Here is a 15265-nt window from a genome sequence, read left to right on the forward strand (position 1 = left end):
TTAAGTTACTTAAAATATATATATAAAAAATATTAAATAATTAAAATTACATTTTATAAAATAATTTTAAAAAATTGAAAAAATCCACTCCCACACCTATAATAAGTGTTTAAGAAAATTAAAATATCCGGACAAAATTTTATTTATTATAATTTGATGCTTAAATTGATATTCGTTCTGCATTCTTTTTAGCGAGTCCAAGTGTCCAACTATGGAATAGTAGCCAGTTATCAACAAGTATCCTGCTGGGCGAATGTGTTTAACTGTTTATGGTCTAGTCATGTATTGCTTTTAAGATATACATTTTTGTGGCACCTAACATTACTTGAAGATGTACTTTGTAATCTTGTATATGGGGAGAAGATATTTTGTATTTGTTGTTTTGTATTGAAAGTTGAAACAGGCCATAATCCATTTTTGATGTACTTTTAATTTATTTTTTGGATTGGACTTTCACTTAATTTGTATTCTTTGGTTATGTGGACTTTTTTTATTTAGTTTCTAAAAATGGTATCATCCAAAATATTGGCCCAATGGGCCACCTCAAACCCATAAAATTTTAGTCAAAAGTAGAAAATCTTAGCTCAAATTTGATCAATATCCTGACAGAATATTTTTTTTTATTTGATGGCATAAGCCCAAAAGCACATATACAGATCAGAAATCATTCGTGGTGCAATTTAGGATTTAGCTCAAAGCCTCAAATGATAAGTCATGTATCTCTTAAAATATTATATTCGGATTTGAATATCGACAAATATCAAGTTGTGAATAAAAATCCTTAAGTATTGTGTAAACGAGTGTATAATGTGTTTGAATTGCAATGATGTAATGCTTAATATTAAAAAATGTCCAATCCATATTTAAATAAAAAAAAATTATTCGGGTAAAAGAATCCCTCTTACATTATCATCGATAAGCAACTTATGTTTAGATCAAGGTTCTGAAAACCGAACCGATCATCGAATCGTTCTACTTACTGGTTTATTGGTTCATAGGTTCAACCTGTTCGACCGTGGTTGAACCGAAAAAACCGTTTTATAATAAAATAATAAATAAAATATAAATAAACACATGAAAATATAATTATAGTCTAATCTAAACTTTAAAATATCATTCAAATTAAAAGTACTACATAAACCAGAATGTTATAATCTCATTCAAATACAAATTCAAAAGTCAAAAAACAAAACAACCAATCAAACATAACATAGCAGCATCAAAATGATCCAAGTTTGTCATCAATCATCAACCCTACTAAGTGGAATAAGATTTTTTGTTGTATATCTTTCTAAAGAATGTACACCTGTGAATAACTAACGACCCATCTACAATAGAGCAGGATCATCATCACCGCCTTCTAAGATGTCCATGTTTAATCTTCATTTACATAATTAAACAAATATTTATATACCAAAAAATGTAATGAGAGAATCTTTCAAAGGTACCTCTCCTGCAGCTTTTTTTGAAACTTCCCCCTCTGAAGCTAGAGCTCGGTCAGCACATAAATGGGAATGAGCCACATTTCCAACATAAGTGAAATCAATCAAATCATACATGTTATTGCCATCACCAATAATGAACTATTCAAGAGAGAATTAAAATTAAAAAATTAAAAGACTTTAAGAAATTTTCTGGTAATAAGTTACATGTGCATATTGCTCTGTCCAAATCCCTCTTTGTTTCTGGAAGCACAAAGGTTTTCTATTATTTGCAACAAGCCAATTTCTTTCAATTCATGGATAATTTGAATCATCAAGCTATGTCCCACTCAAGATTAATTGTCCAGATTAATTAGCTACTGAAGGAGAGTACAAAAATTTATTAGGGCACTCACTACAAATGCAGTGCAAAGCATAGCCTTCAGCAGAAACTCACATTAAGAGTCAGGAAGTATGGCTGAGTATGCCATAGCATCAGCTACAAGGCTCTACAAAGCAGTAAAGTCAAGCTAATTGCTAACTCTTCTCATTCTGCTCAGCCCAAAGGGGATAGGATATAAGAGCAGAGAACAGATCGAATAAACATTAAGCCTGCCTAAAACATGCAAAAACTACAAAAATGTATTCATAACAGTTTCAGAGACTCAGAGTTCAGTTCATCAGAATCAGTATCAGATTTCATCACAAAATCATGTTCATAACTAAATTAAAAATTACCTGGAGATGAGGAAATCTATTGCTTTCTCTCAGAGCTCGAAGGACTTCACCGCTTCAACGCTTCAACGCTTCAACCGAACTCTATTGCTTTCTCTCAGAGGCAGAGCTCGACGGAGGTGACTGGTCGAAGTGGCTGAGGGCGCGACGGAGCTGAGTGCGCGATGGAGCAGAGGGCGCGACGGTGCTGACTGCGCGACGGACCCAACGGCGCCACGGAGCTGACAGCGCGATGGTGCTGACGGCGTGACGGTGCTGAAGGCGCGACGGAGGTGAAGGCGCGATGGTGCTGAAGGCGTTCTCTCTGTCTCTCACAGTCTCACTCTCTCTGACCCTTGCTTCAGGACGCTGGAGTGCTGCTAGACGAAAGGAAAGTGCGAAGGGGAAAACTGAAAAGGGAATTAGGGTTCCAAAACGCAAAACGCAGCCGTTTTGCTGCAAGGCTAAAAAACCGGCCGAGTCCCGGTTCGGTTCGACCCACCGGTAACCGGCCGATTCATCGGTTCAACGCCGATTTTCAAATCCTGCGATTTTTCTTATTATTCGAACCGGTTTTCAGAACATTGGTTTAGATAGTGGAGTATCTAAAAATTGTTCAATTTAATGTAATGCAATGTAACGAAACGAATGAAATTTGAAATGAAAATGGCTGATTTGAAGTAAATATGTTATATGATAGCTTCGAAGGCCCATAACACGAAGAAGAAGTAGTGCATTAAATTTGATAGAAAATAATAATATCACTCTTTATTTTTTATAAATTTAATTATTTTATTGATTCTTATATTTTATCAAATTTTTAATTAACTTTTTATATTTTTTAATTAAATTTTTAAATTATTTTTAATTTGATTTTTTTATTAAAAGAGTAACCTACCAAAACAATATTCAAAATATTTTAGTATTGGCAAAATAATTTTAAAAGATATAAAAGATAAATTAGCCTCTAAAAAAATTCTTAATTTTGACAAAAATAACTAAACATCCGACAAAGTCGTTTTTATTTATGAAAATGCTGAATTGGCTAACAGAAAAGTTGTAATGACTTATCAATTACCACCACGACTCCCCTCTCCTCTTTTCACCCTCTCCTCTCTATTCACTTTTTCTACAATCTCAACTTTTTTCTCATCCTCCTATGTAAAAATGGTATTTAAAAAAATGATGGCACCAACAAAAAAATGTTAAAAAATACAAAAAAGATAAAAGAATCCTAAAAAAATTAATGGATTTGACAAAATGATCAAATTAATCACATTTTGGTTAACAAAAAATGCTTTTATGTAACTAACATTGTAGATGACATAGCAAACTGTGTTAATAATCTATTACATAATATTATGAATTATTTTGAAATGTTAGAAGCTAGAAAAACAAAATTATCAAATCAAAGTAGAGTTTATTTTGATGCATTGATAGTATAAAACATTTTATATAATCCTACAATCACAATCATTTTTTTGGATGACTATTTATGCGATTAATATAAAAGATCATTATTTTTGCTAATATGATGTTATGTGATTAGATGTATATATAAAACGGTTTTACAATATATCTAAATTAAATTTATCAAAGTAATACAAACATTAATTTCTCAATAGGGTAAAGTACTAAATTGGTCCCTTACGTTTGGAGTGAATCATATTTTAATCTCCAACATTTGAAGTGTCTTATTTACATGCAAAATAGTTTTGATTGGTCTCAATCAAATCCTGTTGTTAAGTGATAGTGAAATTGGTAACGACGTGTCCGACGTGGCCAACCTGGTACACACGCTCGACTTAACCGTTGGAAGCAAGATAAAAAAAAAAGAAAAAGAAAATAGGGTCAATAAGTAAATCATAAACCACCAATATTGTTGATCATCGTCTTCTGAGAATGACTCCTCCATTCTCTTCTCAAGGTTCGCGTAGCAGCAGCAAAACTTGTGGGAGAAGGAAGACGTGGTTTTGTGAGGAGAGATCAGTATTGTGAACATCCTCTATAGTGGAGAACCCTGGAAGAATATTTTGGGAATGCGTCAACTATCAGGTAAGTGTCCTCTTTGCAGTCTCTTCTTTTGATTCATCATTGGTTGCTAGTGTATGGAGCTTTTAACTGTTTGATATCCTCTTTTTGTTCTTCTGAGAACAGATCGGAGAAGAATGTGAGTATTTTACTTGGGTAGAGACTGAAGGGTAAGACTCACAAATTCAAAGACTGAAGAAGAAAGCAAGTGTGTTGAAGAAAAACCTGCAGAAAGCTGAAAGAAAATTCGCATTGGCACTTGCTACTAGAGTTCTAGGATGGATAACGGATAGGTTGTTGCTATATGATCGATCGATTTAGTTATGCAAGACATATGAGTTTGACATACATTTGAATTGCTGCAAGATTTAGAATTGTGGTTTAGGGTGATATTATATATGTTTATCTATTTTGCTAAATTTGTCTCTAATTTGATATGAATGTGTAAAGGTATGTGCTATAAACATTGTCAACTATTGAGCAAAATAAAAAAAATGAGTTTTTTAATCTATGAACATACATTTTTGGGCATTGTAACATTTTAAATCAGTTCGACAACCAATAAGTAGAAGGCTTAAAGAAGCAGTTCACATAATTATACTCCTGAAAATAACTTTTAATCATTGATACTAGAGAAGTCTTACAGTAGCTTCTCTAAAACATTATAATATCAAAATAAGTCTTAAAGTAGCTTGACATAAACAGAAAAATAACAACACAAAAGATAACTATCAAATAGAAGTCTTAACGTAACTTCTCTAAAGTATTACAGGTCCAAAAGTCCTTAGTCATTGTCACTTTCATTACAAAGTATACATTAATCATAGTACTATAAATTCATCCCAATACTTTTCAGGTCCTAGGTGGTGTTTTGGCCATATACTTCAAGATCCTTTTTGATGGACTATTAATTATTATTGTAGATGGCTGGAATTGACTATTGTTGTTGGTGCATTTAGCTCTCTTGGAGGAGTTTTGTGACTGTTGTGTCCCTACAGCTTGTGCATTGCTCTCTCTCTTTGCCTGAGTTTTTGTTATTATTTTTGTTGTTGGCTTTGCTGCTATCTTGATGGAATTTCTAGTCCTAGTTATACCAACACTTCTTGGATTGTTGAACTGTATTATGCTACAACCAATAACAAAAAGCAGAGATATCAACAAATTGATATTAATCCAATATTAGTTTCAATCTATATAGTTAATTCTAATTCTTACAATTAGATGAGGTCCATGCAATTTTTACCTTTTTTGTCGATGTCTCCACCTTACGTTTTCTATGGCAGGTTCTTTTGTTGTGACCAAGTATAAAATAGTAGGAGCATTTTTTTTGTTGTCCTTTCCTGGATAATTTCGACAGTGGTCCAATATTTCATGTCTCATCACCACCCTTGTTCCTGCTTAATTTAGGGCACCCTATTGGTTTCCTAAGCACTGGTGGTAGCACATTATCATTCTGAATTCCTCCCACAGATTTAGTCCATTAACAGGATAGATAACATGTTGATAGCAGTTCACATAGATCTCTTTCTTATAGTAGTTGTTCACATAGTTCTTAATATTTAAACACATTTTCTAATGCAACTCATGGCATGCTCACAAGGATAACCTGATAGCTGAAACTTTTTACGGGAGCACTCATGGTTCATTAAGTCCACAACAAATTTGTTCCTATTACCCTGGCTGCTGGACACCTCATACTTGTCTCTACCCACATAGATGGCTATCCACTCCCCACCCTTATCAAACTCTCTTTTATTTTTTTTTTTGTTTATTTTTGACAAAACATCTCCAGCATATGTCAGTATACTTTGTCTATTATCAGCCCACCTATTCATAAGATAAACCTTAATATCTTCTAACATAGACATTATAGGTTTCTCTCTAGCCTCTACTATAACAAAGTTAAAATATTCACACATATTGTTTACAAGTGTATCACATATGGGTAAATAACTAAACTTGGACTTGATCCAAAACTTAACAGGGATCTCCATGAGATGCTTATAAGCTCCTTGATCAACCATCTGAATCTCCTTCATTCTTCTCTCCCACTCCTGGACATATGTTGCCTTTGTAACCTTCTACATCATCAATTTCAACTAAACACTTTGGTACCTTTTTTTAAAATTGCTATATAAGTGCCTGACACAAAACCTATGATCTATGCCAGGCAGCAACTCATCAAAGGTAGGAATCAATCCTTTGGACACAAAATTTAAAAACAGAACAAGTCAATAACATCACAATTTGAAGTAAATATCCTATGACATAAACAAGAACCAAGTAATCAAATTAAATGAGGGTTACCTTTTGTTGATCGCTCATAAATGTACACCTTCTGATTTTATCAACGCTCAAATCATCACACAAATTCAATAAAAACCAAGTCCATGGGTCTTTTGTCTCTACTTCAACAATAGCATAGGTAATTGACAAAATCTGATCATTGGAGTCCCATCCAATAGTTGTTAGAAGTTGACCTCCATATGGAGTCTTGATGAAGTATCCATCAAGGCCAATAATGGGTCTACATACCATGAAGTTCCTTTTGCAAGCATCCAAGCAGATATAAATCCTCTCAAAGGTTGGTCTCATATCCTTACTAGGGATTGGTATCTCTAATTGAAACTCAAGAGGTCTTTGAACTTGTATACGAATAGTGATATCCGAATTCGACCTTAGTAACTCGGCAGGATAGTCATATATTCTCCTATATTACTCTCCATAAGTACCATTAATCTCATCCAATGCTAACTACTTGACTCTGGCAGCTTTAAACTTTGTGAGGTTAACATTCCACTTGCTATGAGTGCATACTTTCTTCATAAAAGTTCTCAACTTAATCTTTGGGTTCTCACAAGTCTTCTTCATAAATGCCTTGCTAAGCCATTAGGAACTCATGATTCCAATTTTGGTGGCCTTGCTACATGTGTGTCTTTTATAATAGCTGGTCAACTGCCATGTATCCTCCCTTTTAATCTTATGGCAGTATGCAAACCACTTGCATCCTTCTTAGCATGCCACATACGGCTATCACACTTTGAGAACCATAATCCTCTGTCACTGTGCACTGCATAGCTAGTTACACATTCCTTAAAAGCATTCCTGTCCACATATATTATGCCAACCTCTCGTTTATACTCTTTGATATTCTTCAAATGTTTGTGCAAAGGATACTTCCTCAATGAGGGATCCCCTTCATCATCGCTTACAGGGACATCCCATAATTCCTCACTGTCATATCCATCATCTTCATCCCTTAGTCCAACAGCCACCACTTTCTCCTTTTCCTTAGTAAAACTGGCACTGAATTCTACTTCCACTCTCTCAGCTGCAATACTTTCTTTCATCTTTTGAGAATCCTTCATAGTTGTGATATCAACAGCAAACAAACTCCATCACCATTCCAATCATCATCACTGTTATAAAAAACTACTTCCATTGCACTATCTTCAGAGCTGAATTCACTCCACTGTTCATCATTATCTCCATCATCACTCTTTGGCTGATAGTCATCATCCTTAGATTCATCATTACCTGAAGAATTTGTCCTCTCTGCAGATATACAATTCTCCTCTAACATAGAACATGTCCCCATACTCTTTTAAGGTATCTCCAAAACTTTGGGTTTCTTACCGACCTTGGCCCCTATAGATGATTGGGCCTTATGCACCACAATTGGACTAGACCCAACAGTCTTCACAATAGGTGCACTAGCCTCACCACCATCTATGTCTTGGACTTCCTCAATGGTACATGCTTTCCTAGCAGTAGTACCATCTTTGTGAACAACAAAAAACTCCATTATGTTATCCCTCAGTCCAATTTTGGCTATATCTATTGTGTCATTATCTGTCTGAAGCATCCTCATTCCTTTCTCTGTTTCTTCTTTTAGAGACTTATACTACATTGCATCGATATTCTCTGCCAAATACCTTGTTTGACTACTATCTTAGTAGCCTCGAATCTACTCCACTTATCTTCATCACAATAGTCCACTATGAAAGTCTCACCCCCACATAGTGTAAAGGTTCACTGTCAAACCCCAAACTTTTTTTATGGTGTATCTTGACACTAAAATAACTCATTATCTCAATAAACTGTCAGACAAACATAACATACTCAATAAAATTCTCATATTAATCAACAACAATTTAAAGGCATACATTTAATCACTATGGCAAAATAAAAACTTTCAAAACAAAACAATAAAATGAATATTGAACTATACAATCACACATATAGCATCATCACATATCATCATGCATTAAGATGAAAACCAAATGGGTGGAGGAGATTTGATAAATGAATACCTGACACAATCTTCTTTAGGAGATGAATGGTTTCAAACTAACTGCTAGGGTGGAACTTGAATATTAGCGAACGACAATGTCACCTCTCTACATTCGAATCGCAACCTTTGAATGACGATCGGTAGGATTTGTGGGTATTTTCGTTTCGTGCTTCACAAGAAGAAGAAGAAGAGTCAGTATTAGAGTATGCGTTCTGTCTCAACGTGGGAACCTTACACGTCTATTAACCCCTACCCCTTTAAACGGCCACATCAGACACGTTGTTACCAATTTCACTGTGACTTAACGACAGGACTTGATTGAGGCTAATTAAAACTATTTTGGATATAAATAGGACACTTTAAACGTTGGGGATTAAAATAGGATTCACCCAAAACATAGGAGACCAATTTAATACTTTACCCTTCTCAATATCTAAACCAAACAACCAGTAGACCTTACCCTAATATACATAGCAATCTTTCCCAAATTCCTAATTTGAAGGTGAAACCGATGGGTGGAAAGGGTGGTGAAAGATTGTGCATAAGCACATGTGCAAGAAATCAAATCAGAGAATGATCTCGTTCTACAAGCGTTGGGTGAGGATTGGAGGCAAACACAATGATTTTGCATATGTCGGAGGTTAAAAACCCTTAGGACTCGAAAAAATCAAAATTTGGCTGCAAAGTTCGTTTGGCATTTGCAATGAATAACTTGGGTGACAATTAGAAGACATTAAATGCCGTCGTTTTCGATAAACCAATGCAATCACATCATTTGGTTTTTACTAGTTTCGAAATTCATGCGATTGGAAATCGAAGTGACGACTTTTGGTGGGAAGCCACATGTGATGATTAGGTACGAGAGTATGAAAGATTTGTCGTTGGAAGTTGAATATTAAAGAGATGAGGTTGAGAAGAGTCTCAAATAAAGCATGACCATGAATAACTATAAGAAATGCAACTTCAAATGATCAAACTGCATTTCCTTGAATTTCTTAGAAAGAGCCTTCAACATTTGCAGAAAGCATATAAACTTAATAATATGATTTAGGACCTCCATCACTTAGGTTACCTTCAGATAGAGAAATTAAGATTGAAAGACAGAGATTAAGAGATATAAATTAAGAGGCAGAGAGTAAATTAAGTTTAAATATTATGTTTGGTGTATTCTGTTTAATTTAAAATAAAAATATAAGAGATTAAAATTATTGAAGTTATTAAAATATATTTATTTATACTTCAACTTTAAAATAAAATCCTAACCCCTTAAATTCAATTTTCAGAACCCCTTTCTCTCCTTTTTTCACTGACCCTATCCTGGAACTACGTCGAAGCATTGAAGACTACCTCCATTCAATCCTGTCATCGGCAAGTTCACGAACATCGACACAAAAGACGATCCCATTCAGCAAAGCGTGTGACAGTGGTGGTAACGCTTCTCAATCACGCCGCCAGAAAAATCCTCGAGATCGTGATTTCGGTGCCGCTTCTTCCCACGTCCTTGGAGCGCCACCTTCTTCACTCAGAACGTCGTATCACCCTCTTCACTCTCCTTTTTCCTGTCCGTCGCCATTGCCTAGCATCCACGGTTCACTTCGATTCAGCACCCGTTGGCAGCTCCTCTTTTTACACCATTGTCTCCTCCTTTCTTCCTTTATTTTCTTCTATTCTCTTTTTTTTTCCCTCAATTCTAATTATGAGATATATTTATGATATTGTTTTTCGTATTATTGTTGATGGTAGAAATGAGAGATGGGATGAAGTTATGAGGTGAGAGATGGTGGTTTTGGTGGCGGCAATAAAGCAGAAGTGGTGGTAAAAGAACTGGATGAGGATAAACTTGGAATTAGAGTATTTTGAGAAGGAGTTATTTGTTAGAGTTTCAGTATCTATCTTTAAAATTTCAATTCTGTGTATCCTATTTTTTTAAAAATATTGAAGTAACTGAAATTTTGTATTTAAATTTTAGTTTCTAACTATCAAAATAATACTGAATTTTAATTTTCTAATTTTAGTTCCAACACTCCATATTAAATACTATCTTAGCACTCAACCGTTTAAAATTAGGTATAATATAATTTTCAATGTCAAAAAAAATCAAATAACTAAGAGAAAGTATTGGGAATCAATATTAATTGTGTACAATGTGTACAATAGATTAAAAAAATAAAATTATAATTAAAAATTAGATTATTAATTAATTATTTAATTTTATATTTTAAAATTTAAAAAATTAGGATTAGCATTTAAATCCATTCACACTACGTACGGTTATTTCTAATCTCCGATCCTCATCTCGCATCACTGAATTTTTCACCGGCCATACCGACGCTGCCGCATCCTTCAACCGACATCGTCCTCACCTCCGCCGGTCAGTCTGACGCGCCTCGCCTTCCGACGCTCAACCTAACGTTGCTGCTGTTGTTTTCGCATCTCTCTTCCGAACCGGCTTCGCTTTCTCCTATTTCTTCAAGCAACTTCTCACCGATGATACCACCATACTCTCCTTCTTCGGATCCAAGCATGATTAGCTTCTTTCATGATTTGAGCCCTATGCTTCACAACAATGCCTGCCTAGTCCTTCAAAATTATGTTTCACCATAATAGTTGTTTCTTTTGTTTATTCATCATCTTCTATTTTAATGATGGTCAATTTGGGATGGTCATTTTAGTAGGTATGCGGATGGTCATTTTAATTTTTATGTAGATGATTATTTTGATTGGATTATGTTTAGTTATAAATAATTAAAATATGTTAGATGTTCAATTTATTAGGTATGCGGATGATTATTTTTATCTTTAAGTAGATGGTTAATTTTTTACTAAGGGTGAGTGCGTGTGAAATGGGATGATTATTGATGAAAGTGAGTGGCCGCCGATTGAAAAAGAAGAGAGTATTTGAGTGAAATATTTTAATAAATTAAGATTTTAGATAGTTATTTTTTTAAAATAACTAACTAGATTTTTTAAAAGTTTAAAATTTGAATGGGGATTTAAAATTTAAATTTTGATGTAAAATAACTGAATAAAATTTTTTAAATTTATTATTTATCTCTATTAAATTAAATAACTAATTTATTATACACATTTGTCAAAATTTTTCATTGGCTCTCTAACAGGATTCAATAACTAACACAATTCTCACAAAATTTTCCTCAAAATTGAGGAAGATTGTTATAAATATTATGGTTAGGTCTACCGGATCGATATAATTATTTGATTTAAAATTTTATTTTATCCGACTTATAACATTTAAAAATAATATATTTCCATTGGCAGACCATTGCTAATCCGGATTTAAATCTTTTTGTGCTGTGGGATTAGAACTTTAGCGGGGATCGTATGATAGACCCCAAACGGCTTGGCATTTACTGATTTTACTTTGGGATTGAAAATTGGCGAAACAAAACAAACCGCGAAATCGCATGGAACAGCGCGGGCCCTGAGTCAATGGGCTGTTCGTAGTTTGATCCAACTCCAGGGGCATCACTGTCATTCCACACCTTAATACAAAGCGTTAATAGTTTTCTACTCCTTTCTCTGCTTAATCCAAGGTCGGGGTCACATTTTTGCATAGAAAAAATATTAAAAGGGAAGAGAGAGAAAAAGAGGAGAGAGAGAGGAGAAAGTTCACGCTGTTACGTCAATGGCGGTTAGGGTTTCCTTTTGATCCCGCGAAGCTTAATTCTTTCACTGTAATTAATTTCTCTCTCATTCTCCTTCTTCACAAAAACCCTAATCTCAAGGCCCCCCGAGGTTGAGTTATGCGCCTTACCTGCTTTTGAATTTGAGGAGCTGAGATGGGCGCGCCAGAGAAATCACAGGCTAACGCCAATTCGATGCAGGCAAGTAATTGGAAACTTCCACCTCAGCTATATAATCTTAGTCGATGTGTTTTGTTTTGCTATTTGATTATTTTTGGAGTTGAAGTTTCTATCTAATTTATTGGTGCGGGAGCTCGAGGTTCTTCATGGAGTCTGATGCTATCGTTGTAGATTCCGTTGGACTTGTCCTGTTTTGCTTTTTCTGTGGACTTCTTAAATAACTTTTTTTTGGCACTTGTTATTTCTCTTCATCCCCAATTGAATTGAATCGTTCTCTGCTGTAAGCCTGTAACAGGACCCATTTCTGAAATTTGCTGAGAATGCATTTATTTGTGCTGGAGTTTTGATATCTGTGGTTCTTTTAATTCGCATGAGCTTTTGTCGTGACTATGACTTACTTATTTTGGCTATGGCTGTCAAATAGAGATAGTGCATCTCACAATGATTCACTTGAGAGTAATCTAGGATTGCTTATGCAAGAAATGTAGTGTTTTGTGGAACGGGTTGCTAGGTGTCAATTAACTAGACGTAGCTAGTAGTAGAAAAGCAGCTAACAATTTAACATTCCATTAATGGAATTGCACAATGCTAAAAGAGATGGAGTTGCTGTGAAGTGTTAAAATTGGAATTTACTCAAATACTCAATCAACATTGTCTGGAAAATTTGGGAGCAAAGTGTTCCAGATTTGAGAGAAAAAAAGGTAATTCATATATATAGAATGCTGGGTATTTTTTACTGGCACAACCTGAATCACAGTTAAGAACTAACTTCTCTTAAAAACTGCATGTCTTATATCGAATTTTTATAGTATTGACATTTAATTGTGTTCTTCTTTAGCTATTTTTGTCTATTTACATTTATCAGATTAAGTGTTTTTTGCTCTTTTATATAAACTGCCATGTTAATCATCTATAAATTCATCAACTTTAATCATGAATCAAAATTTACAATATACTAAAAGTTCGGTATACTATATTTTTCTCGGTAAAAAAACACGATTTATATTAAAGGGTAAAGTATTGTTTTGGTCTCCAACGTCTGGGATGAATCCTATTTTGGTCCCCTAACGTTTTAATCGGCCTATTTTTATCCTAAAACGTTTAAAATGACATCAATGTTATTCCACCGTCAAATCCTTCACTAACACTTAACGAAATTGATGTACTATTAATAATGCTTTTGTTAAAACTACATTTGCTCAACCCCCCTCTCCCACCTTCACCCTCTTAACAAGTCCAACTCCCATTCTCCTACTCCCTTCTTCTTTCTCCTCAAACCCCTCTTGGAGAATTAATAGTGTAAAAGGGAGAGGAAGAAGGGAGTAGGAGAATGGGAGTTGGACTTGTTAAGAGGGTGAAGGTGGGAGAGGGGGGTTGAGCAAATGTAGTTTTAACAAAAGCATTATTAATAGTGCATCAATTTCGTTAAGTGTTAGTGAAGGATTTGACGGTGGGATAACATTGATGCCATTTTAAACGTTTTGGGATAAAAATAGGACGATTAAAATGTTAGGGACCAAAATAGGATTCACCGCAAACGTTGGGGACCAAAATAGTACTTTACCCTATATTAAAAGTTCCATAATACTATATTTTTTCTAGTGCTGAAGTTTTATTTAGGCATCACGTCATATCCTTACAAGATAACATGATAATAAATTTAATATTGGCTGCACCTTTTTACAAAAAGATGAAGGCAGGAGTTATTTGACCATAGAACTTCTAGTTGCAATTTTATTTATTCGAGGTTTGAAGCTAGAACCCTAAGACCAAGAAGCCACTACTAGTGGCTTTGCAACTTTTTATTTGTTTTGTAACAATTGTTTTAGTGGTCATATTAACAAGAAAACACATATCTGGATTTACAGTAGAACACATAAGAAGACACATAAATGGGATTTACAGCAAATAATGTTTTATGAATGGTATCAACTTTTTAGTGCTATCTTGTTTAACTTGAATTAACTAAATTCTATCCTATCTGTCATCTAACAAGAAGGGGGAAAACCTCCACTTTCCTGCCTATTGTCAGTTGTTGTTAGCAATTGCAAATCTACTATCTAACATCCTATGTTGACCTTCTTATACATTAATGTAAAAATGATCCTATCTGGTTATGATATTTGCTTGAGAGATAGGTTTAGATTCTGTTCTGATATTTGTGACCATATTCCCCTCCCCTCCCCCCTCCCCCTCCTTTCTTTTTTAATTTTATTTCAGTCAAATAAAAAACAAGGAAACAGGATGATTGGAAACCTTTATTTTATGTGGGACTTATAGAAACCATTCCCCTCATTGAAGCCATTACTCTTAAAGTAAAGAAAAGAAAGCTAAAAGAGTGCATTATACTTCACATCTTAGTGACTGATAACAGGATGTTGCAGCGTTGTAGGTGGGCTGCATAGAGATGATCTAATGTAGTTTATGTGTATCTTTGTTCCTTACATACAAGTTCTCCTGTTGGGACTTTTTTGCATGATGCATGAAATGTGTTCTTAATCCTTTTCTTTTACATTGATGCCATCAATGCTTGAATCTGGAGAGCTATATTACTTGATCCTTATTTCGTAATCTGTTGTGTTACTGGTTTTCAGCGTGTCAAGGTCTATCGTCTTAATGATGACGGGAAATGGGATGACCAGGGTACTGGACATGTTGTTGTTGATTATATAGAGGTTTGTACATCTTCCTAATGAAACTTTTGTTTGTGATTACTGACTAGCATGGTTGTTGTATTGAGTCCAACCATATAGTATCTATTAATAAGTCATGATTCTCAAGGGTTGATGAATGTGTTAATTTTGCTGAGACCACTGTTTTCTTCTGGTATATGATTACCATTACATTCCCCTTTTCTCACATAAATGTTTACAGTTTGGAGTTAATGTGGTGTGGATATTGAAAAGAATAAGTGGTCATTGGGCATATTACTGTATTCAAATGCGTATTTACAGTTATGGTTGATTTTCCTTTATTGGACA

The 15265-nt window shown here is 34.5% G+C and overlaps 1 protein-coding gene and 1 long non-coding RNA gene across 3 annotated transcripts in view; one reads left to right on the forward strand and one right to left on the reverse strand.

Moving 5' to 3' along the window:
- LOC110263640 lies at positions 1130 to 2858 on the reverse strand. 2 transcript variants are annotated; one of them, XR_002349522.1, is made up of 2 exons: positions 1879 to 2858; positions 1130 to 1583 (listed from the first exon to the last, which is right to left on the reverse strand). It is a non-coding gene; the product is annotated as an uncharacterized LOC110263640 (long non-coding RNA). The 2 variants fall into 2 exon arrangements; XR_002349523.1 differs by having other exon boundaries at positions 2160 to 2833.
- The window catches only part of LOC107639129 (serine/threonine-protein phosphatase 4 regulatory subunit 3), a 12043-nt gene continuing 8777 nt past the window's right edge, over positions 12000 to 15265 (forward strand). The window contains exons 1-2 of the mRNA XM_021112309.1: positions 12000 to 12305; positions 14879 to 14972. Of these exons, the coding sequence (XP_020967968.1) occupies positions 12261 to 12305; positions 14879 to 14972 (139 nt within the window). The 5' untranslated portion in view covers positions 12000 to 12260. The remainder of the gene's footprint in view (positions 12306 to 14878; positions 14973 to 15265) is intronic.

This window comes from Arachis ipaensis, chromosome B01, assembly GCF_000816755.2.
Source record: "Arachis ipaensis cultivar K30076 chromosome B01, Araip1.1, whole genome shotgun sequence".
NCBI lineage: Eukaryota > Viridiplantae > Streptophyta > Magnoliopsida > Fabales > Fabaceae > Arachis > Arachis ipaensis.